Source organism: Rhipicephalus sanguineus, chromosome 1 (assembly GCF_013339695.2).
Source record: "Rhipicephalus sanguineus isolate Rsan-2018 chromosome 1, BIME_Rsan_1.4, whole genome shotgun sequence".
NCBI lineage: Eukaryota > Metazoa > Arthropoda > Arachnida > Ixodida > Ixodidae > Rhipicephalus > Rhipicephalus sanguineus.
In genome coordinates, this window is record NC_051176.1 from 272,609,244 (window position 1) to 272,632,730 (window position 23,487).

Consider the following 23,487-nt stretch of genomic DNA (forward strand, 5'->3'; position numbering starts at 1 on the left):
GTCTTTGTCAAGGCAGCAGCTGTACCAAGTCGTGCAAGGAAATTATTCCCTATTCTAGCAATTCAGGTTTTCAGTTATAATTTTAGTTCACAGCCTTACTGGCTAACAGCACATGCAGCGATCCAGTCACGATATACCGTTTTCAAGACCTGTCTGTAAATAATAAAACAAATAATTCAGTTAATATAGTTTTATTGCCGATCCATTCCATATATATATTGCTCGCACATGCATTTACAGCATCTTAATTTGTTAATTGATAAGTACCTATAAAGTTGGAGATTTCATATTACCCAATGTCACAAACTTTTCAAAGCTGGCCACTGCTCAACTAGAGTGCTTACTTGGGCCAGTTGGTACATGTCCAAAGAAAACGAGTAACGGCACGAACAACGGGACATGACAGAGACAGACAGCATTTAGTCCATCTCTACCGTGTCCCGTTTTTCACGCTGTTGCTTGTTTTCTCTGCGCTGCGCAAAGCATATCCACCAGCTCGGTAGACGTTCTGAGATTTGCATCAGCTTTTCTCCACAGAACAGTCCAAAAACTTGTCGTAAAATTTCCCATACAGTCAGCCAAAATTTAATACAAACCTCTCCACAGGCAGCCACACATCCTCTCTGGATGCATTCAGCATCAGAACACCTTGCACAAAATAACTGTGAATGTTGAAGTAGCCACTTATGCTGTGTTGAACATTTTCCTCTGTATAGATCATATTCTACCATCAATATTTTTTTCTTCTAAGCTATGAAGACTTCCTTTGCTGTCTTGGTTTACAAGTCACCTCTACAATATTATTTCTTGTTGGGATAGTTGGTGAAACAGCTTTCAGAAGAAGGATACAAATTGTAACTTGACATACGCAGAGGAAAGACAAGACGAGCACCTATTGTTTGTCTTTCAATGTGCATACGTGTGTCGATCTTGTGCCCTATTCTAAAAGCTGTATTATACTCAAGCACCAACAGGAGTAGAGAATGGCAGTTGTAGCCACTCCCAGAATTATACAGTCGCCGGTACAAAACATTGATGTGGTTCAGATATATTCACGTTCTGCGAGTGCGGGTGTTTAGCTCAGTAAATAATACTCTCAGCTTCTGAGCATGGGGTAGTAGGTTCGAAACCCACCACCATTAACATTTTTTCCTTTTGAATTTATTTCATTTTGTACAATAACTTATTTATGACAATATGTCTTATGTGATGGATGTGCGGACAGATTTCCTTGTTGGGTCAGCATAAAATGCTTACACATTTAAAATGTTCACGCATATGCAGTTGTATGCATTAAAGATTGTCCTACACTCTAAATCGATTCTACTCTTTTTCCCCAAAAGTTTTAGCAGTGGACCACCACGAAAGCTGGTCCCCAGACAAAGCTCAAAGGATTTTGTTCTGGCTGAAGTGGTTACATTTCAATGGGGTCGATATGCAAGACTGCTTGTTTTAGGTACACATTGCAAGGAAACCCAGGAGCTCAATTCCACAGTCCCCCACTACAGCTTGCCTCATAATAAGATCATGGTTTTGGAACGTCAAAAGCACTAAAATTAATTTTTGCTCTCTTTATTAAATTTAAATACTATAATGATTTCCTAACAAAATTTCAACACCCGGCCCCCAACACACTCCCCTCCAAACAGAAATCATGCGAGTGCCCAAATGATTATACCTCTGCACCAGGGTTCATTTCATTTGTCATATCCTAAATAGAATTGCATTCAAACTCTGGCATATAAACGTCACAAGTTAAACAAGCAAAAGTACACGCAAAGTTCTGCGTTGAGTGGACTTTTCCACTCAATGCTGGCTTCATTTTGGCCATTCTAGACACTGCCGAACGCTGGAAAGATGAAAGATGCCATGCTGATGCCGCTCAACATTCCAGAGAAGGCTGCAACCAAGTTTCCTACAATAAAACTCTGCACTTACATATCACTACAACAACTCCAAAAGGAGATTCTACGTGGAGATATTTTTTACATAGTTTCCTCTCGTCGGTGCTTAAACTTGTTGCTTTGATTGCTGATGGCAGTGCACATCAGAAACAAGGCCGACGCAGGGCATAAGAATAGGCAAACGTAAGCACTGAAGCTCAGCACCGAGTGGGCTTTTCCACTCAAAGGTCATCGCTCTTTTGACATTTTTTGCACATTTAGACAAGATGTCGAAACAAGGGTTTGAGGTAGATGATATGAGCTCGCGCTTTCAGATGAAATTTCTGAAGAAGGTCTCAAAGTGGACGTTATGAACTTGTGTGCCAGTATACACTCTGGTGACACCACCATTGCTTAAATTTGAAATATAAAATCTGCTACACATTTGAGGTGCCAAGGTCATGGTTTGAAAAATATCTATTTTAGGTCTCGTTGAACAAGACATCTGTTGCCCTTTGTAGCATCTCGAGATGCTTTCAGAGGTTTCGCGTTTCATGGGGATGAGTCATCAAGAAGAAAGTGAGTGCTCGAACAGAGATAGCAAATTGGATGCGAATGATGGAAGCAAAAAAGACCAGAAGACCAAAAAGATCAGAAGCGAAATTAAAAGGGGAGAATGATACACAAAAGCCAGCTGTTTAGCTATTTGAGGCCTGAGCTTAGTGCCCGAGGAAAAAAGGAATACTGGAGCACAAAGAAGCACGAAATTACTTGGCACATCATAATGAAATGCCAAGATATCCACCCAGTGAGACCTGTAAAAGACGTCCACCTTTCAGAAATGCTGGGATTTAAGGTGGATGGAAGTAGTAACTGGTCCTTCAGCAATAAGCGAGGAACGTTTACAGCATTGGTAGAAAACCACCGATTATGTTGTTACAGTTGTAGGTAACAGTACATGGCAAAAATAATATAGGAATTAATGCAGAAAGAAAATATCGGAAAGAGGTAACCAAAATGCCTGACTGCAACGAAATTCAACAAACACAAATTTCACACAACTCAGGGCAACACAATACATTAACAGCGCGAAGTGAGGGGACACAGTCATCTTTGCAAATTGAGGTTTCGTTCATTGCACGCACATTTCCCTTACATTCATCTCCAAGAGTGGTGTGCTCCTTGTGCCTATTTGGTGCCATGAGGCAAGGAAAAATGCTTTGGAAAGCGCCTTCTTGGTACCTCCACTGATGGCTGTGGCCTGTGGTAAGTGCATCGGGCTCTTTATGCAGAAAGAAATGCTGGATCACATCTTTGGTGTACTATTACTGTTTTCTTTGACTGAGCTGTTCAGTAAGAGAGCAGAACAGTCAGGAGACGTTCGGGAAAGTTCGTCTAGAAAGCTTTCCTTTGATATAATTTATACATTAAAGAATTGAAGAATTATAAACCTGTTAGCTTAGTTTAATTCTAATGCAAAATATCTGCAAAGCTATTTCGAATACGGTGAGAAAAACACTTCATTACGTGATCACTACTTCTTGCGCAAAATTTTTTTCTAAGACGACGGACGAAACAGACACGAACGGACGAAACAGACACGACGGACGAAACAGACTCATCCGTCGTCTTAGAAAAAATTTTGCGCAAGAAGTAGTGATCATAGTACCAACTAGCTCGAACCCACACCTTGTTAAAAAACTTCATTACAGTCAATCCACAGAAGAGGCTGCTTCCACCAAGAGGTATCCTACGATCGATGACAGCCATGTGATCAATCAGGTAATTGAAAAATCTGAAGAATACAAGAAACCACTTTATATATGGCTTTCATAGACTAGAAAAGGCATTCGATTTGGTAGAGGTACAAGCAGTCACGAAGGCATTGCATCGTCAAGGTGTACAGGAAACATGTGAGAATACTTTAGCGAATAGCTATAAATACTCCACAGCTACCTAGTTTTTTGCACAAGACAACAAAATAGTGATCAGGAAAGGGTACACCACCTCTCCAATGCTGTTCACTGTAAGCTTAGAAGTATTGAAACAACTAGACTGGGAAGGACTAGGAGCAAATATTAACAGCGAATATCACAGCAACTTACATTATGTTTTGCAGATGACATTATGCTTTTCAGCAATGTTCGTGATGAACTGCAACAAATGACCGAGGACTCAACAAGAAAAGGGTTAAGGTAGGATAACGAAAGACAAAGGTAATGCTCAATAACCTCTGGGCAAGAGTACATTTATCTGGGTCTATTAAGAGGGGACCCTGATCACTAGAAAGAAATTCACCAAAATATTGAAACGGGCTGGAGTTTATCTGGCAAGTAGTACTACCAAATCATGATCAGCAGCTTGAAGAGAGAAGTGCACAACTGTTTCATTCTGCTCGCACTAATGTACAAGGAAGGAACTTCAAGGTTAACCAAGAAACTCTAAAAAGTGAAGGACTACGGAGCAATGAAAAGAAAAATGCGAGGTGTAACATTAAGAGATGGCAAGACAGCAGTGCGGATCAGTGGGCAAATAAGGGCAGCTAATGCCGGCTTTCAACCGTGTTTCGTCTCGCCAAAAACTCCCATTCACAGACCACGTTTCACTAAGAAGTACTGTCCTCTCCCCATTCCAAAGAATGTGCCCCCCCCCCCAACCACAGGTTCCCTGGTCACCATGAGTAGGATGATCGGCAACTACACAGCATAACATACCATATCCATTTTTAAAAGCATCTGTTGTGTTTGCATATCTTTGATATTGCAATTGGAATTGGATTGTGCAAAACAGGGGACTGGAGATTGTTGGAAGACCTTTGTTCTACAGTGGACATAAAATAGGCAGGCTGATGATTACATTTCAGCTACCTCACTTCTCAGCCAATCTCCCAGAATGTCTCTCACCATCACCGCAACTTCTACCACTACGTATCACGAATGTGCTAGTCTGAGGAGTTAAGGCTAAATAAATAAATAAATGACGATTCCTGCCGAGTGAACATTGCCTGAAGCACTGACTGGTTTAATTCCATAATTTTAACATCCAATATAAGGTTACGAGAAAACGATATTATAGCTAACAAACTATGGTCAACTAGGGCTCAATGGCAATCATCACACAATTTCTGATGGCTGCAACTACCTCTGTGAACTTTGCAGAGAATTATTTTGTAGGTCTTGATTCTTTTTATGCTGATGACACCTGAAACATTCTATGCATTTGTAATTCACTCGCGCAACGTTGAAAAAAATGGCACTTTCGTACTTTATAGAGAGGGACCGGTGTAGCACCTTTTTAATAAAATTATCATAAAATCACCCAACTATTGGGCGCTGTTGTCTCCTGAATATCATGCCACTTAAATTTTGTGATTTGCCATTCATGAAATCAGGTATTCACCTGCTCGCTGCATAGCAAGGGGACAGTGCAAAGGAGAGCAAGTGATTTTTGACTGTCAGACACAAAATCATAAATTCCCTGATGAATGCAGTGCAATAGTACTTAGCTTGCATGTTAACACAAGCCTCAACTACAGATAGCTTTCAGCCTATGTTCAAGAAGTATGGCAGGGCCCTCTAATGAGCACTGAATGGTAATGGTTAACAAGCATGTTGCCTACATTGTTCTTTTGCAGGGATTCTCTCCTGTACATTGTACTGATGGCAGGATCATGATGTTCACTGCACTCCACGAGAGACATATATATATTAGGGGTGTGCGAATATTCGAAATTTCGAATATTTTTCGAATAGTGTTTGCTATTCGATTTGATTCGCACTGGAATTTTACTATTCGAACTTCCCAAAAACAAATACAGTCAACGCCCAATTGAAAGTGACCCCTTCAGGTTTTTAATATATTTCACCTCATTACACTCTCGTATTGCGGCAAAGCTGCCTTTCAAGCTCCGTTACGGTCGAACTTTGCCAAGACACAGTCAACGTCCGATTGGAAGTGGTCCCTAGATGTTCAATATGCTTCACCTCATCACACCCCGGTATTGCGGCAAAGCTGCCTTTCAAGCTCCGTTACGGTCGAATTTTTCCAAGAGACAGTCAACGTCCGATTGGAAGTGGTCCCTAGATTTTCAATATGCTTCACCTCATCACACCCCGGTATTGCGTCAAAGCTGCCTTTCACGCTCTGCTACGGTCGCAAATTTACCAACTCAAGAAAACGCTGGTTCCAACATGGAGATGAAAGATGCGGCCAGGGGCGTAGCCAAGGGGGGGGTTGGGGGGGTTCAAACCCCCCCCCCCCGAAATTTTTCAATTTTGCATGTGTATATATACATGCACACAAACGCACGCACGAACATACATAATGTATGGTTGAACCCCCCCCGAAATAAATTTCTGACTACGCCTCTGGATGCGGCAGAGGTGGGGGCTCAATTAATGCTGTTTTGGACCTGAAATTTGGGCAGGAAGTCCGAAAAATCGGCCGCCGAAGCTTTTTAGTATCCAAAATTTCAGATGTTATATATCGACGTCTACGAGGCATATTTGGAACTTCGGGCTTGAAGGGAGCACACCCTTGTCCGCCACATCAGTTGGGCTTCCACAGAAGTTGAAAGAGGAGGAGAGGCTGAGGAAATGGCATCTTTGCCTATCACGTGTAAAGTGTTGTTGGCAACACTTTGGTTGCACCACATCATGTACATAAATACAATTTGGCCACTACATTGCCTCATTCTTGATAAGACAACTATGAAACACCACCCCGCCAGTGCTTCAACCTAGCGAAAAGAAACACTTTCATGTTGCTTTCTCATAAGAATATGCTTAGGAATCCTCTCTTTTTCTGCAATTTCGCTTCGAAGTATTCGAAAAATATTCTAGAAATATTCGAAAAATATTCGATTCGATTCGCACTCTCACTTTAATATTCGAATTCGCTTTGCACTCAAAATTTTGCTATTCGCACAGCTCTAATATATATATGTGCAATCACCATGACACTTTAACTAAGCAAATGCTTTAAGTGATCATGAATAATCTTCATTGCCTGTTGAATTTCTTTGCATTTTGCGAACCACTGATTTGGCATTGCATAAAGAATTTTTCTTTTTTGTATTCGTCATGTAGTCCCTGCTTCTGCAATAGCCCCTTGTGGCAGCAGTATGTTGAGATAAAATGTAAGTCCCAAAACACACAGGTAGACCAGGCAGACACAGGCACCAAGCAACTTTTATTTTGTTCAGTGGACAGAGTACCAAAATGCAACACTTTACTTTGTTTGCTGGGCAGGGTTAACTGCCTTGCAATGCATGAACAAAAGTGCTCGCAAGGAAGAGACTGCTTCCATGTCAATATACAGACACATAACACTCTAGGTAAAAGTATTAAATAGAACTTGGACAATAGTGTGCATTCACAGGAATTATATGTGGAAATTCTTGCTCGAAACATTTGCAACACAAAAATAAAACCGGGCACTTTCACCCTTCTTGTAACCTAGATGAGTATCAACAGCCATATCCAGGAATGGATGTAAAGTACATAACACAAAAGAAAGCTGCTAAAGGCACTCCATAGTGTATAAAGTGATAACTAGTGTCCTGTTCAGTGGCTCAAGACATAATTAAAACGAGTGACATAAAAAGCAGTTAGTGTACTCGACTATAATAACATAGTCCACACCACACACTGCTGAATATACAAAATATGTGTAACATAATTCTTGCTACAACTTAGGTTCAGTAAACTGCACAGATCCTGAACAGATTAGATGCTAGGTATAAAGGGTTAGCATTACATTTGTAAAGTGCACACAATTCATCCCAATTTTAGTTATGTACACAACCTTCATATAATATTTATGTATATACAGATGTACATGCCAGAGAGAATTAAATATTTCTAACAAAGGAAGACTTGTAGACCTACTTAAGAACACAGTAAAAAATATATGTATATCTATATATATTTATATATATATAAAAATAACAGTCAAGAGAGGCCAGCAACCAAACTCAGTAATTTTATCTGTGCATGCAAGAACATAGGTGAAACAACCAAGTGTAGTAAGAGTCCCTTGAGACGCTGACCTACCAGGAAAAAGCTCTGCACAGAACACAGCAACTAAGGTTCCTGCCGCCACACAACATAGCACATGAGCGAATGGAGGTAGGGTTATTGTGCAGCTTCGGTAAGTGAAGGAAACAGCTTTCATCAAATAGAATAGCCCTGTTCAGAATCTGCAGTGGGGGCCCGGGGCAGGAACAGGTAAGATTGGTGGGATGCACTGTGCACTTCTAGGAAAAAAAAAAAGATCTCCTACGAGATGGGGAACACATTTAAACGCTCAGACTGTGCCAAGGTGCTGATGAACCATAAGAATGCCAGCACACATCAAGCCCTTACAGCACTCTCAGGAGGTCCCACATCAAACAGTGTTAAGGCACACACTACAAAAAACCCAAGGTTATGCCTTTTTGTCATTTGGCACAAGCCATAGAGAACCATGCACAGACTAGTGCAAGAAAGAAAAGGGGAGAAGGAGTGGAGGGGAGGGGGCACACATGTACACTTCCTGGTGCCTGGACACAATATTGCACTTCCACAGAATCAAGAAAACAAAAAAAGATGGGGACATCCAGAGTGGGGAGATGGGACAATCGTGCTCCAAGGGCAAAAACAAAAGACTAATGGCCTAAAGTTGACCATTCAATCCATCCGGTGATGGCTTCCCAGTGCTGTCCTCATCCCATGAGTGACGGCCCAACTCGGTTGTGTGACGGCCCAACTCGGTTGTGTGGCGGCTTGCCTCGGCTGTGTGGCGGCCCGTCTCGGCTGTGTGGCGGCTCGCCTCGGCTGTGTAGCGGCCCACCTCGGCTGTGTAGCGGCCTCGACCTGTGCCACCTTGGTTGTAGCGATGAGGCCGGCCTCCGCCACCGTATCCACCCCGGCCACCGCCACGGTCTGGCCCTCCATAGCGTGAGTCATCTGGACGACGGCCACGGCCGCCACGTGAGTAGTTGCCTGAACGAGGGCCACCAGGTGACTGGCCAGGGTAGGTGCTGCGGTGGCTATTGGTGTACACCTTGGAGGAACGGCCATCTGAGGGACGACTATAGCCACCACCTCCCTGCGAGAGACAAGCATCTCATCAACAAGCCTAATCATTAATTCGGAATGTCTAATTTCCATCTATATTTAATAAAGGGGAAAGGCTAGTTGGTATGGCTTCACGATAAAAAAAAAAAGGTAGCGTGAAATAGGCAGAGGAAGAGACAACACACCACAAACGCTCACTCGCAACTCATACTTTTTTCAAAGGAACAGATATTAGAAGGCCGGCAGAGACAATAGTGCAGTCGCCATGAGTGGGAAATCGTCACTTATTAGAAACCAGAACACAAGGGAAACTAAAAAGTCATAGCAGAAGCATCAAAACAACAAAAAGATAAAACTAAAAAAAGAAATGCCACTGTTATGCCCTATGTTCACAAAGTGCTGCACAGGCTTAAAAAAGTAGGTTTTTCTTTTGGCATACAGGTGTTCTTTTTTTTTTTTTTCAGTGCTGCAAACAAACTCGGCAAGATATTCACTGCAGTCCACAAGAAACCTGACAAGAATCAACACCAGTAAATAAATGTAGTGTCAAGCACCAGAAAAATATTTGTTCAGTTTTCAAGTGGCATAATATGAGGAGGTACCCAAAAGTAACCGGAATGGGGTCACACTGGGCATAGCTACTGTTGTGTACACTTTTCCTGCAAGGCGAGCGTCGCGCAGCTCCTTTGTGTTCATTGCATCCAGTGACTCCTTTCAGGAAGGTTTTCTCTGGGTACAGTGATTTTTTTCGTGAAATCAGTTTTGTGTGCTCCTCATTTTCTGTGATAACTGACAGAAGTGAACAATGTGCGGCTATGAAATTTTGTTTTGGGGTCGTAAGAACAGCACTATGTCTGATCACAAGTACCTAAAAACCTTGGGAAGAAAGTCTGGGTCAGTCACTTTGGAGCTGTTATATTGAAGCAGGCATGCGTCCACTCGACTATCTTTTTGCTCATTCGTCAAAATTCTGGACGCAAATTTCCCAGCGACCCTTCTCATTCCGAAATCTTCCATTAAAATCCACCAAACCAAGCACCAAGATATACAAGATAACCTCTCCAACTCTTCTGTGGTCCGTCGTCAGTCTTCAAGAAGCACGTGTGCACAAAATTTTGCAACATTTTCAACCGATCATGAAGTTGACGGGCGTCCAGAACGAGGTTTGTCATGAATAAGCTTTTTCCATTATTTAAACCGAGAAAACCACTCAAGCCCTTAAGGTTTTCCCATAGCAGCCTTCCTTGCATGCAGTGTTTAAAGGACCCCTGACACCAAAATTGAAACCTCGAGATGTTTGTGTTGTTTGACTTTCCTGTATACAGGGGCACATCTGACCGATTATTAGTGACGAACGTTGCTTTTAAGATATCTTAATTTGGTTTTAAAGTAAGCGTGAGTGCTCACTTGAGTTGGCTGCACCTTGCGACATCCTGGTATGACGTAGATAGAGGCCCCGTGTGACGTTCCACGAGTAAAGCAAGTATTGTGGACGTCACAGAAGGTTTGCGGGGCGCACGTGCACAATACGACGACTGGCACCCGGGGAGGCCTATTGTTCCTCACCCCTCTGGCTCTGTTGTCGGGCTGCTCTCGAGGTAGGTTTTCGTGAGGGGACACGCGCTTAACAGGTTTAACCCATACCGAGGCACCCACATACTTTCAATCTCTACCGCGCGCGGGGCCCCGATTTGAAAACCGCGCTGTCAACGTCGCCACAGCTTGAGTGCACGTGGTCTTTGACGCTCCCCCGTATGGGGCGCCAGTTTCTTGTGGTTTTTAGGCGGGCGTTTTGAAGTGATGCTAAAATGGTCACAATTAACTACGCTAGAATTAGTTGTACGATACGCTAGAGCATTTACGATTTAATTTAGAGATTACCAGACACAAAGCTACAAATTACAGCAAAAACGTCACCAACAAAAATTTCGCTGTCAGGGGTCCTTTAACATCTGAACAGTTTCTGAGGCACTTTTCTAGAACAAGAAAAAATATTTTGCAGCTGTATGCTGATCACCTCAATCAGCCATCACGAAAAAACGAAGAGTGTGCGAAACTGATTTCACGAAAAAAATCACTGTACCCAGAGAAAACCTTCCTGGGAGAAGCCACTGGATGCAACGAACTTGAAAGTAGTTGTGCAACACCCGCCTCGCAGGAAAATTGTGTACTGTGGTAGTACCGCCCAGCAGAGCACTATTACGGTTACTTTTGGGTAACCTCTCGTATAACAGATTCCCATGTGCTGCAGGCAAGTCTGCATAGGCCAGACAGCATAATGTTAACTAAGGGAGTAAAATAACAGTTTAAGTGGATGGAGCATGTGGATTGAATTTAGTCACACATTTTAATTGTTCAGAATTGTTTACCTATTGACAATACTGGTATGTTTAGGCAGAAGGATGAGATGGCACGCAAAATAATGGAAGCACTAGTAATAAAGAATGGTGGCCAAGTGCACATTAGCGTGCCAACAGTGGCTTTGTTGCAAAGAGAGTTTTCTAGAGACAGGCTAAGCCCCTAGCTAAGTAATGTTGTCATTACTTTATAACGTTCTGACGCTTGCACCGTGGACTTTTAGTATCTCTTGCTTTCTGGTTTTTAAAAAATGGCGATTGCTCAGTTGCGGAGACTGTGCCGTTGGTTATGCTGGCCCTCTCATACCTGCTTTTAAAATAAATCCTCATTTTTAAGAAGAGGGTGCAACATCTTATTTACTTACCTTTGCTGCTTCACGCTACCTTTTTTTTACTATGGAATGATGGGGCATCACATTACAAAGCTATGTCCAAGCTAACAGGCCTCTCCCAAGGCATGTTAGCCAGTGATGTTGCAACATCAGCAAATGTGTGGGGGGCCTGGCTGTTAAAGGGACACTAAAGGCAAATAACAATTTATGTCAGAGTGAAAGCCCAATGTATGACAATTTCTAAAACGGCAATATTATCAACAGCAGTGCCCTACTTACCGAGAAATTAAGCTAAATGTATCACATGATGAGCGCCACGAGTGGGACATTTTCGAAGTGATCTCGATGACGTAGGGAAGTCGGCCTACAATAAATCACTAGTAATCAAACTAGCAGCAGTAAAAAAAGAACATTCCGAGCATCAAAAGACGTAATAAAATGCTATTTGTTCGTTTCCGCTTGATTCATGGAAAACAAAACCTCCGTGGCGTTGCCATGGGGAACGGCGCGCGTGCTTCAAAGGTTCCGTTTTCGCCGAACTGTGCCTCGCCCGTCTCAGTGGTAGTTTCGGGATCACGTACTGCCGTGCGTGTTTTGCGCGCTCGTGAAAGTCGCTCTGAGAGAAAGTTCGACAAAATGCCGCATGCGTGTGATATTGCCGGATGCCCGAATGGTGCACAACGCCAGTGCTGCAGCAAGGAAACCGGTGTGTCTTTTCACTGGGTGCCGCGGAATGAACCCTTACGCTCGAAGTGGCTTAGTGTCATGCCATTGCGCAAGTGTGCTAAACAGTCTGCGTGTGTGCTCGCTGCACTTTCGTACTGAGGATTACAAGACCAACCGCAACTTGGTTACGGCTTTCAATGTGCCCATCCGAGCAAGTCTTTGCCGCAGCGCCGTTGTTGCTACTGTGGGTCCCGCTACTTCCGCTCGGCTGCTGCTAGTGTCGGCGGCCGCGCAGTAAAAGCGGGCAACGTTGGGCACGGCAGCAGTGACGTATGAGAGTCGTATTTTCAGGCGGGAGATCTGAAGCGCGCTAACGCGATGCGGACCACTAAAAACGTGATTTTATTTCAAAATAAGCACTTCCTTGGCACAAAAGCAGCGCTACGAGGTTTCTGGACCGCTATTTCAGCAATCAACGTCGACTTAATATTTGCCTTTAGTGTCCCTTTAATAGAGAGAGGCTGTCAGTTCTTGGTGTAGTGCAGTCTCTGTGTGTGCGCCATATGGACAATATATTCTTTCCAGGAGCCTCCACAATCATTTTGTTAGACAAGCTAGTGGTAGTGTGCATTAGGAAATACTGGTCCAAAGTGGAACACTCCATAACGAGGAGCTCGCAATGCTTGCATTCTTACTTGTAGAAGTAGGCAGTGTTATTGCCAGCGGAGAGTGTGTAATGAAGTACAGCAGCATTAGTGTTCCCTTAGAAATGAACTTACTTTCTGTGGCACCATGGAATGTGCAATGAAAGAACTGGCAATGTCGGCTCAGCTTTGCTTCTTAAAATGAACCACATGTGTAGAGTACTCACTGTACTGCACTAAGCAACTCACTCCACTTTGCTTAGGTACACTTGACTGTGGCGCAAAATACATTTCGTGAAAAAAGGGGGGAAGAAAGGAGATGAAAGTGATGCACCTACTACAAACTGCTTAATAACACTCCGAGAAACGTACAGGAAAAAACACTTTCCACAGATGCGTGAAGAGCCAATGTATGACGCGGAGCGACATTGTCAAGACACGTTGGCTCTTCACGCATGTGTGGAAAGTGTTCTTGTTTCCTGTGCGTTTCTCGGAGTGTCATTAAACAGTCGGTAGTTGGCGCTTCACTTTCTTCTCTTTTCTTCCCCCTTTTTTCACGGAATGTATTTTGCGCCACAGTCAAGTGTACCTAAGCAATGCAGTCACCAACTCGCCCAAGAAGTCCTTTTGGTCATTTCACTTTCAAAATGTAAATAAGCATTGCATGTATAGGGATAGTCACAAATAATGGTATAATCCACATTTGAGCCAAAGCAAAATGGATTTGTAATTCTATGCTCAGTGAATATAATTTGCATCTAAACTTTTTTTTGTAATTCATAACTCGCCACTCCCATCTAATGCCTGCTGACCATGAGGGTACGTATAATAATAAAACTGTCTCATGCACAAGGATACCTGTAAAACTTAAGATCCAACGTACCTCAAACTTTCTTCCCCTGTACTCCTCTTCTTTCATTGTATCATGTGAATCTGAAAAACAACGAAGAGAAATAAAAATTGGGGCAGCTACGCACTAGTGTTCCCCTCCTCATTTCCCTCCCCCTCACCATCAGTGTCCTTTCCCACCCCTTAATATACTATACATGTCTACGCTGTGCTTCATCCTCCCCCCTCCTGACCCTCACTTCCCTTTTCCACCTCCTTGCTATACTATACTATACTATACTAGACATGGCTATGATAAGCGTTCTTTCTTTCCTTCTGTATTTATTTGATTCTTTCTCTTTCTGTCTCACTCTCTGTTTTTTCTATCTTTTTTTGATGTCTATTTCTTTCTCTTTCTCTCTGTGTATATTTCTTCCTCTGTCTTTCTATCTTTTTCTGTTTTTCTTCCCTTTCTTTCTATCCTTCTTTTTCTCTCTTTCTATCGCTCTGCACTCATTATTTCGCCTATCCGAGTTATTGCATCCCACGGTGGACAAATCAGCGCACATGTTCTGGGAGCGAAGCAGAAGATGAAGAGGACGAAGAGAACCAAGACATCCGATTTTTTGCGTTAATGATGATGGTAGTTTTTGTTCGCGGCTAACGGAGTTTTTCTAAGCATAAGCAGCTCCACTGTTAATATTGAGAAATATTTAACAGTGCCATGTCAGGCCAAAAACAGACCTTCTGGCTGGGAAGCCAGTCCAGTTATGAAGAAAACATTGTAGCACAAGCCTAAACTACAAGCAACGCGAGGAGTGGGCAGCCATCATTAATCTCTGAAATACACCATAAGGAATGCTTGCCAGCACCTCCTATCGAGACTGTGCAAGTAACCTGCTCATATTACTGTTCTGTTTCTTTGCAAGAAATTCGCGTTTCTTTTTTGGATAGTTACAATTACTGTGCTAGGTCGCCACAAATACAAATACATGACACCACTATAAGCCTTGATAATGCCCAGCAATGACAATACCCTCCACTAACTTAGAAATAGACAATCTTTAGAGGTGCTGGCTGAAATAAAAGTATTAGTGGTGAAAACACACATACACGTGCACAACCATGCACACGTGCACGCAGTAACACAGGAAGAGTAGATATGGAGATTCAAGATATACAAAATAATATCTGGGGATTTAGGTGGTAAAACACAATATGATTATGAGGCACGCTGTAGTGGAGGGCTCTGGAAATTTAGACCATCTGGCGTTCTTTAATGTGCACTGACATCGCACAGTACATGGGCCTCCAGCACTTCGCCTCCATGGAAATGCGACCGCTGTGGTTGGGATCGAACCGGTGACTTTTGGGTCAGCAGTCTAGCACTGTGGATTCAAGATATACACATACAGGCCACTAGTTAAGGCCATAAACAAGGTTAAATGGGTGCCCTAAAGGACTACAAATGCAACTTACAATACTGACTCTTGTAAATTGGACTGGATGTGACTGATTGGTGGTAACCAGAATCATGGTAGCTTGAACTGGCCACAGAAGACATCGACAGACGCCGAGATGTATACGGATCCCTCACATGAACCACTGCACAAGCAAAGAATGAGCAAAGTTGTTGAGCACCAAGGCAAATGAATATTCACTGGTTTGTGGAGTAGACTAGAAACTCACCTTGGCCAAAATCCTTGATTTCCTAAAAGTGGAATGAAAGTGGAATGAAAATGAATACCTTCATGAGGTTGACCTCACATCATTGGTATCACATTGTTCACAGCACATTGGACAAGAAATTTCACATGCTCAAATATTCTGCCTGAGAATGAGATAACCCATGCACAATTAATGATCATATTATGTATCAATTTCAGTAATACACTGGAAGTTTTCAAGTGCCATTCGGGAAGTATCCAGCCATAAATTATACAAGTGGCTTAAGGAAACATATACAGATAGAAGTGAACAAAATATTGAGAGGCAATAATGTAAGGAGGCACGTTAACTTTCCCGCAGTAGAGCATCCCTTTCACAGACAGTGCACAAGTCAGACACCCACTCAGAGACAAAGCTTTCCCCATTTGCCCAGCGAGGGGGCAGCCCAACGAACTGTGCCCATTAAAATTTGGAAATGTATTGACGCATGGTTCATTCTAGAGCTCAAGGCATGCTAGACTAAGGACACCTCTCCAAAACTACATTCTGAAAATAAAGATACTTATTCTCTCTTTCTCACTACAAATGCCAATACATGTATAGGACAAAAATGTTGCCAAGTCTGGCTAACAGAGAGCAGGCAACCCCCAGTAGACAAGCTTAGCAGGGGGAGGCAGAGCGTTCCCCTACCCTACCCTGTAACTGATGCGCCTCAGCTCCACCGACAGCTCTTTCACTGTAATGGAAGACAACCTCTAAGGTCATACTTTTGAGGACAGCAAGTGCTTTAATTGAGTGCAAGAGGCAGAAACACGTCATGGCTGCCATATTTTAGACAATACTATTGACTGTATCCACAAATTAAACCAACATTCCTCGTCTGCCTTCTATCATACTGAAGCTGCAGTCCTGAGTTACATCCCAACCATGCCGCCTTTGTTTTTCTTTTTTTTCCCCTTTTTTTCTTCCCTTGCCATGTGTTCTTTCTGCACAGCAAATTCCTGGTGCAGTTTCGTGTGCTCTGCATTTCATGGGGAAGCAAAGATGTTTGTGTGCTGCTGACAATTTCTATGCTGCAGACCCGTACAACATTTTTACTGGCAGGAAAAGCAGCTCCTCCTAAAGAAAGATCCATAGGCTTTCATGACTCTTCATTTATTTTTGCAATATACAATGGGGCAATACTTTGCTGAAATGATTGTCATCACATAGTCTACACACTGTGCTTGGTTAATTACAAAGCAAAAAATTAGTGAGAATCCATTTAAGACCAAGTAGCAGCACAAAGCTTTTAGAATCTGCACAGAAAGAATGAAAAACTAGCTGATTTCTGCAATCATATGCCAGTGACAAGCACTTTGCTAAAGTGACCAGTGAATGGTAACAATGATAGTTGACCACTGCAAAGCCTAAACCTCAAATGAACTTTAATATCATTGGTGCAACAAAGAAAAGCAAACAATCTTGTGACCACTGCAAGATAATAAAAAGCAAACATTATTGAAATTCACACTATTCTGAATGTTGAACATTTTTTGGTCAAACTGATTTTACACAGAGTATGAGGTGTGCAATCTTGCTGTCATACGCGAGTGTAGTGCATGTGCGTATTTTACCCTTTGGCATTTGTACAATTGTCTGGCAGCCCTGGCACCTTTCTACACAATTGTGCAGCGCACTCGACATAGCTTAAGCCAGGACATGAAGCTAGAGAGGCAGCATAGTGAGCACTGTACAAAGTGCTCTCTTTGTGGACCACACTGTACAAACCATTCCGACAACCAAGCTCAACATATAATTTCACGTGACTGCATGCACTCGGAGACAAAGTATCGAGAATATTTTCTCACCTTTTCAATCTTCTCCTTGGTGCACACAAACCTCGCAGTTTTACCAAGCTCTTCATCATATTTACGTTCAACGACAAAATGCTGAAAGAAAAATTTTTGAATGAGTGATTCAAGTATGCTAAAATACAGTAACCACTTCACAAAAAACGCTTAAAATTACTAAAGTGCACAAGAAGCAATATGAATGAATGAAAGCAGAATATTTATCACGACTCAGTATACTGCACAAACAACAAGAAATATGGGACAGCATGCTGACCTAACTGCACAATGATTACTTCCAGAGAATCAAGTTCATCTTTCATACAAAATAAGAATAAAAAGAAACCACAGAGGTGTGGATCCTGCATCAAAATCTGCATGGTCCAAAACTTTAAGTTAAATTTTAACCCATAAAATGCAATACATTATTGTTTTTCAATTTTTTTTACAAACAGCTGAACAAGCTAAACAAAAAGACATGAAAGAATGCAATGATGCCAATGGGAAATATGCTGCAAGTGGACATTGGAGGGAAAATAGTCAAAAAGCACCATTTTTCACCAGACGTACATGCATACATGCCAAGCACATACCTTAATATCATCTCGTAACTCAGTCAGGCTCTGCTCAGAGAGAGTGGGGGCTGTCTCACTGCGTGCCTTTAGCTCAGCAGCTAGTTTCTGGCGTTGCTGGAGCATTGAACCTGTAAAAGGGAAAGAGCTATCACTGGTATAACTATATAAACCGGAACATAGGCTGACCCCATCCTTTGATGTAAAAAAGTTTGGATAGTAAATTTATTCATTCACCATACAAGACAAAGATAACAAATGCGACTTGCCCAAGCTGTCAGGATTGTTGTCAAGCAACAGCCATTAGTCGCTCTTGACATCCCACAGCACACTACGTTCAAGGCATGCCCAACGCTGATCAAGCAGTGAATGTGCATGATGAATGTGCATGCGCAGCCTGATGAATGCGCATGTTTAGACAGGCAAACGTCAGCACTCTGTATTTGTTTTCTCATCTTAAGCATAGGTCACACGGACTGTATTGTCAGCACCACATTCGGCATATTACTTTCGCGTATCCATATTCATTTGATGGCTCCCAACCTTTGTTCTACAAATATGTGATCCGTGCTCCGGCATTTAGGGCGTTAGTGAAAGCTCATTGCGACATGGAATGTTGCGGCAAAGAGACTACGCACGTATGCAACTCCCAATACTACATAAAGAAGACTGGAAATTTTACAAGAAACTGCTATGAGGCGCTACATAGCTGCAACTACACTTTTGTCTTTGTTTACGAACGCCTCATGCATGCAGCTGAGGTTTATTTATACTTTAAAGACCTATGCAAGTAGCGCAATACACTCAGACCTCATTATAACAAAGTCACATCTGCCCCGAAAATAACTTCGTTATATCCAAAAATTCGTTATAAACGTTTATTTGTAACACTATCTATGACAAGACTATCCTTCATTTGCTTCGTTATAACTGATAATTCGTTATATCAGAGTTCGTTATATCGAGTTTTGAGTGTAATTGGAAGACTGTTCCTGTGTGCAAGGTCTTGGTACAATACACGAACTACCAATTTGTGATATTTTGTAATTGTGAGCTATTCGGTTCAAGGCAACATCATGCCAAACAACTTTTCTAAGTAGGAAAAGAAATGCTTGCAATCTAAAGTTGGCAGGAAGGTATCATAAAAAAAAAAAGAAAAGTTTGCGAAAAGTTTAACACCATGATGGAAAAGCAAGCTGATATCAAGAATTCCATGCTTGTCAGAGAAAAGAAAAGCCTTCAGGATACTCACGAGCATCATTTCTCACTTTTTCCATTTCCTCCTCTAATTGAGCCTGACGGTCATTCAAGCTGCACAAAATTTGAAAAAGGTAAATAACCATTTGCTACCTAAAGAGCCCTTTAATAATTCACCTTTGGTATACAGCATAATTTTATGTTTGCTGTGCATTACTGTCTTCTACACTAACATAAGCAACATGCACACATAATCAACGAGTCGGGTATTCCGGGAACATAACTGCTCAGTACATGACAAAGAAAAGTATAATGTATTACAATTTCTCCAAAAGATGAAAACATTAGAGGGTCTATTGATATGCACACATAAGATAAATACGTTGTACAAATAAATGTATTTCTGCCACTGGCTCAAATAAACGAAGTTACATAAGTTGCCATTTCTGGCTCTACACCACAGTTGAAATCATGATAACTTCTGTATATGGTTAAGTCAGGGTACCCTAAAGGATTTCTGAATCCATTAACATCAACCATTATGCACCAAATTTATTAAGTTCCTGATTCAGAAAATGACATAACACAACAGAAGAGAGAAATGTTCACACCTATGACAATGCATAACAAGCAGTGACTACGTTTTCAATTAATCTGCATGAAATTAAAAAATATATAAATCAAGCCCCAGCTTTAATCAAACAAGATCCCCACTGCCTGGACTAAACTATCTCTATCGTACTTACTACAGATTCACAACAGTACTAGTACTAGCTTCACAACAGTGCAGTACTGTTGTGAAGTTAGCTTCACAATAGTACTACAAAAAGATCTTAGGTATCCACCCATCCATCATTCAACACAAGTCCAATCAGCATTAATTTGAACAGTACTTTCACAGTCTCTAACCGATTCAGAATTCCACATTAAACAGTTATAAATCAGAGCACTAAAAAAAACCTCATGATTACAACATTCTTGCCATGCAATCTGACATGGCATCCCAGAGTTAAAAAGAGCCGAGTATTGATACCTCCATCAGCCAGGCAAACAGTATTACAGTAAAACCTCGGTGATACGAATCTCGCGGGGTTACCAAAAATATTCGTATCATCCAAAATTCGTATCACCAGAAAACATGGAAAATTAGTATGCGACAAAAGAAAGTTGCCATATGTTTTGATTTAGAGTTTCTCAGGGCCGCAGCGACGTCATGAACAGCACTGAATGATTGCCAGTAAAGTTTTTAGACGTCAACGATCATACTTGTACTCGTAAATATAAGGTGCATGCGCGCGTGTGTAATTAATGAACCAGATGTGTTGTGCCCTGTGACCGCTAGTAGCCCCTTCCTAATCTTACTACTCCTTTCTGCATGACACAGAGTGAAAGTGACTTAAGAAGCGCTTTGCACACGATAGATAGAGGCCAAGCTCCTTCGCCAAGACCGTCCGCTTTGTCTCTTGGGGTCTTCGTCCAGCTTTAATGGGACTTCATGGCGAATCCGCAGCCCAAGTTTCAGTCTTGTTTCATAAAACATCTGATTGCGGGGACATGGCTTGCATCGACGTGGCAGGCACGTGTTAAAACAGTACATAGACGCTGCTGCCTTGAGCACAGGAGCACGCGTCAACGCGTAGGAAAAAAAAAGCACGACATCAACGTCATTTGTAATCAACGTGACGGCGCTGAAAGGCCTCTGAGATTCGTAGGCAACAACGCACCGTTGATGGTCGCGCAGCGCGCATGCCCGCGCCCGCGCGTGACTGCCGCGTCTTCCGCGACAGCGCGGGCAGCACCTGTTCGTGCCTGTGCACTAGCGTACGTTCGTATCAAACGTCGCGGGGTGCAAATCGGTTCGCAACAACCGTACTTCAATACATTGCAGGATAATAGGCCTTGGCCGGGACCACAGAAAACTTCGTATCACCCCGAAATTCGTACCAGCCATGATCGTATCACCGAGGTTTTACTGTATATTGAGTGGGTACACTTCACTGCTAGTGTCATTTAGAGATTGTCACACGAAAAGGTTTAATGACACTCACAAAATGCGCTTGCCAATGAGTGCCATGAATGTATGCAAGAAGAATGAATTTCCACAAGCAAGTCAACAGATGTCCACAACAACGGATCAGAAATGAGAAGCTTACGCTTTTTGTACTTCCAAGAAAGCAGCTTTGATTGCTTTTTCAGCTTTTGTGAGTTGCTCTTCCAGAAGAACTTGCACCCTCTGGAGTGCTACTGTCTGGCGAGAAAGATCCTTTAATGATTTCTCAAGGCCTGCAACAAAGGGCATAGGGCCGACAGTTAGGTTCCTGCCTCTCCTTGAACCCTCAAAAAAAGCACAATCTCAAAAACATCCTACCGAGTCCATCCTGGATGGCTTGTGTGCAAAAGCAAAGAAAGCAGCAATTAACAAACAATATGCAACAAACAAAGTACACAGTCAAGCACTTAATTATTTTAGCATGCTAATAAACAAATGCAATAGCTATCCTGTTGTGCCATAAAAGCAGTTGGTTTCAACTTCGTGAAAATCTGATTTCATATGAGCATGAGAACTCAGTGAAGAAGAATGTTCCACCTAGGTTGGAAACCACAGAGGTTTCGCAAAGCTGGTGACCGGATGACCAATGCAAAAACAACTCTTGAATGAAAGGTGTCGTGTAGCATGCAACTGTCCACTGAAAAAATGTCCCTCATTTTTATGATCAAAATTCCAAGAGACCACTCGCGCTTTTAACATTTTGATGAGAATCAATGTATTGTTGTCATGATAAAGTAATGTAAGGACCATCATCCAGATCATATTGCCACTGAAGAGTTCTATCAATTCTCTGCTCCCTGTGAAACTGCGGGAAATTTACACAGGCACTTGTCTCCTTCCGTAGGCATCGGGCAAGAGCCACTGCACAATTCATGCAAATGGAATATCTAGAAAACAATAGAGGTTAATGATAATGGACACAAATCCTAGAGCCCTGTCAGGTGCTGGTAAGTGTCTATCTGACTAGACTTGGATTGCTATGCAATCAAACAAGCACCTTTCATATTTATCAGTCAATGCACTTACATCCCCCCCCCCCCCACTTTAATGGAGCCCAGCCCAACATAGTAAAAAAATGCTGCCATCAGTAGCTGAGGCTCCTGTGAACATGCAAGCCAAATATTACACTGCTCAGGGCAGAAAATTTGCAATTTAGTTTCAAAGACAGGCGAAAATCGCTCATTCTCATCTCTGCAAACTATGTAGTCAAAAGGACCAACTGAATCACGGTCGAAAGGACAGACTACGTAGTTGCAGGGACAAAGATGGTCATTAGCCAATTTCATGATCACAAAAACAAACTCGGTAATATTTATATTGCTTGTTTCGTTTTCAATAAATCTCTCTTCAGAAACCCTGAAAAAGTAACTAAGTACTTCCAGTCTCATCAAAGGTTGTCTGCTTATTGTTTTGTTCACATTCATGTGAGGTGGCAAAGGGTGCACTACACTCATGCTATTTCAAACACTTCATGCCCAAGTTGGTCACCCGTCTCTTACTGAGCCCACTATGACAGTACTCACCAATGAATATTGTTTCCAAAACCATGAGTACACTAGCCATTGTATGCTTTGTCTCTTTTATGTGCCTCACGAGCAAGACATAGCTTGGTGTTTAGCTAACTGAACTTGCTTCAAAATGCCTTATCTGGATTTGACTACTATCTGTCGGTCAAGCGGACACAGGACAAAGCTGGTGTGCACCACGTACTCACAGAGCTTGGCCTGAACCTTGGCCTGAACCAAAGGCACAACGATAACGCTTCTTAAAGCTTGTCATCATACCAAAAGTGTGCAAACACATTCAAACAAAAAAAGGCAAAATGCTCAAGGTCACGAAGCGCGCTCGCTTAGCTTCTTGCCCCTTAATCTTTTCATATGGTGCATGGAAGCTCAGTACAAAGCATTCCACTTATATTAATAATGAAGAAGCAGGAAGTTTCGTTGTAACAACTTATTGTTGAAGTTATGCTCCTTATGCACACATTCAGCACAGCCAAATCTCAATAAAACTTCAATGTCTTTTAAAGAAACTCTCGGTACAACAAACTTGGGTTTTCAGGATGTTACGTCCATAAAACACCACATATTTTCAACCTATATATAACGAAGTGTGTTCATTTGCAATTTTAAATAACAAACAACAGGCACAAAGGAAGAATGAGCCAAATTGAAATGAATTGATAGAATTACATTGATAGAATTACATGAAATTTTTACTAATGCATCTTTCAAAATGCATGTCAAGTGATAAATAGCAGCTGCTGAAGCAGAGCAGTGTCCAGGGCTGGGACTACAAAACTTTGATGTTAAATTGAGGTTGCCCCTGGAGTCAGGTGCATTTCTCCTGACCAGCAAATATCAGAATATCCGGTGAAAGCCGATTTCAGGATTGAAAACA

At 42.1% G+C, this 23,487-nt stretch overlaps 1 protein-coding gene across 2 annotated transcripts in view; it reads right to left on the reverse strand.

The window, feature by feature from the left end:
• Positions 1-7,054: 7,054 nt before the first annotated feature.
• The window catches only part of LOC119378985 (spermatogenesis-associated serine-rich protein 2), a 44,925-nt gene continuing 28,492 nt past the window's right edge, over positions 7,055-23,487 (reverse strand). For both annotated transcript variants that reach the window (XM_049411834.1, XM_037648110.1), the window contains exons 8-15: positions 21,191-21,320; positions 19,093-19,151; positions 17,862-17,971; positions 17,287-17,367; positions 15,458-15,479; positions 15,248-15,373; positions 13,824-13,873; positions 7,055-8,972 (exon numbers count right to left, since the gene is read on the reverse strand). In XM_049411834.1, coding sequence (XP_049267791.1) covers positions 8,538-8,972; positions 13,824-13,873; positions 15,248-15,373; positions 15,458-15,479; positions 17,287-17,367; positions 17,862-17,971; positions 19,093-19,151; positions 21,191-21,320 — 1,013 coding nt within the window. In that variant the 3' untranslated portion in view covers positions 7,055-8,537. The remainder of the gene's footprint in view (positions 8,973-13,823; positions 13,874-15,247; positions 15,374-15,457; positions 15,480-17,286; positions 17,368-17,861; positions 17,972-19,092; positions 19,152-21,190; positions 21,321-23,487) is intronic.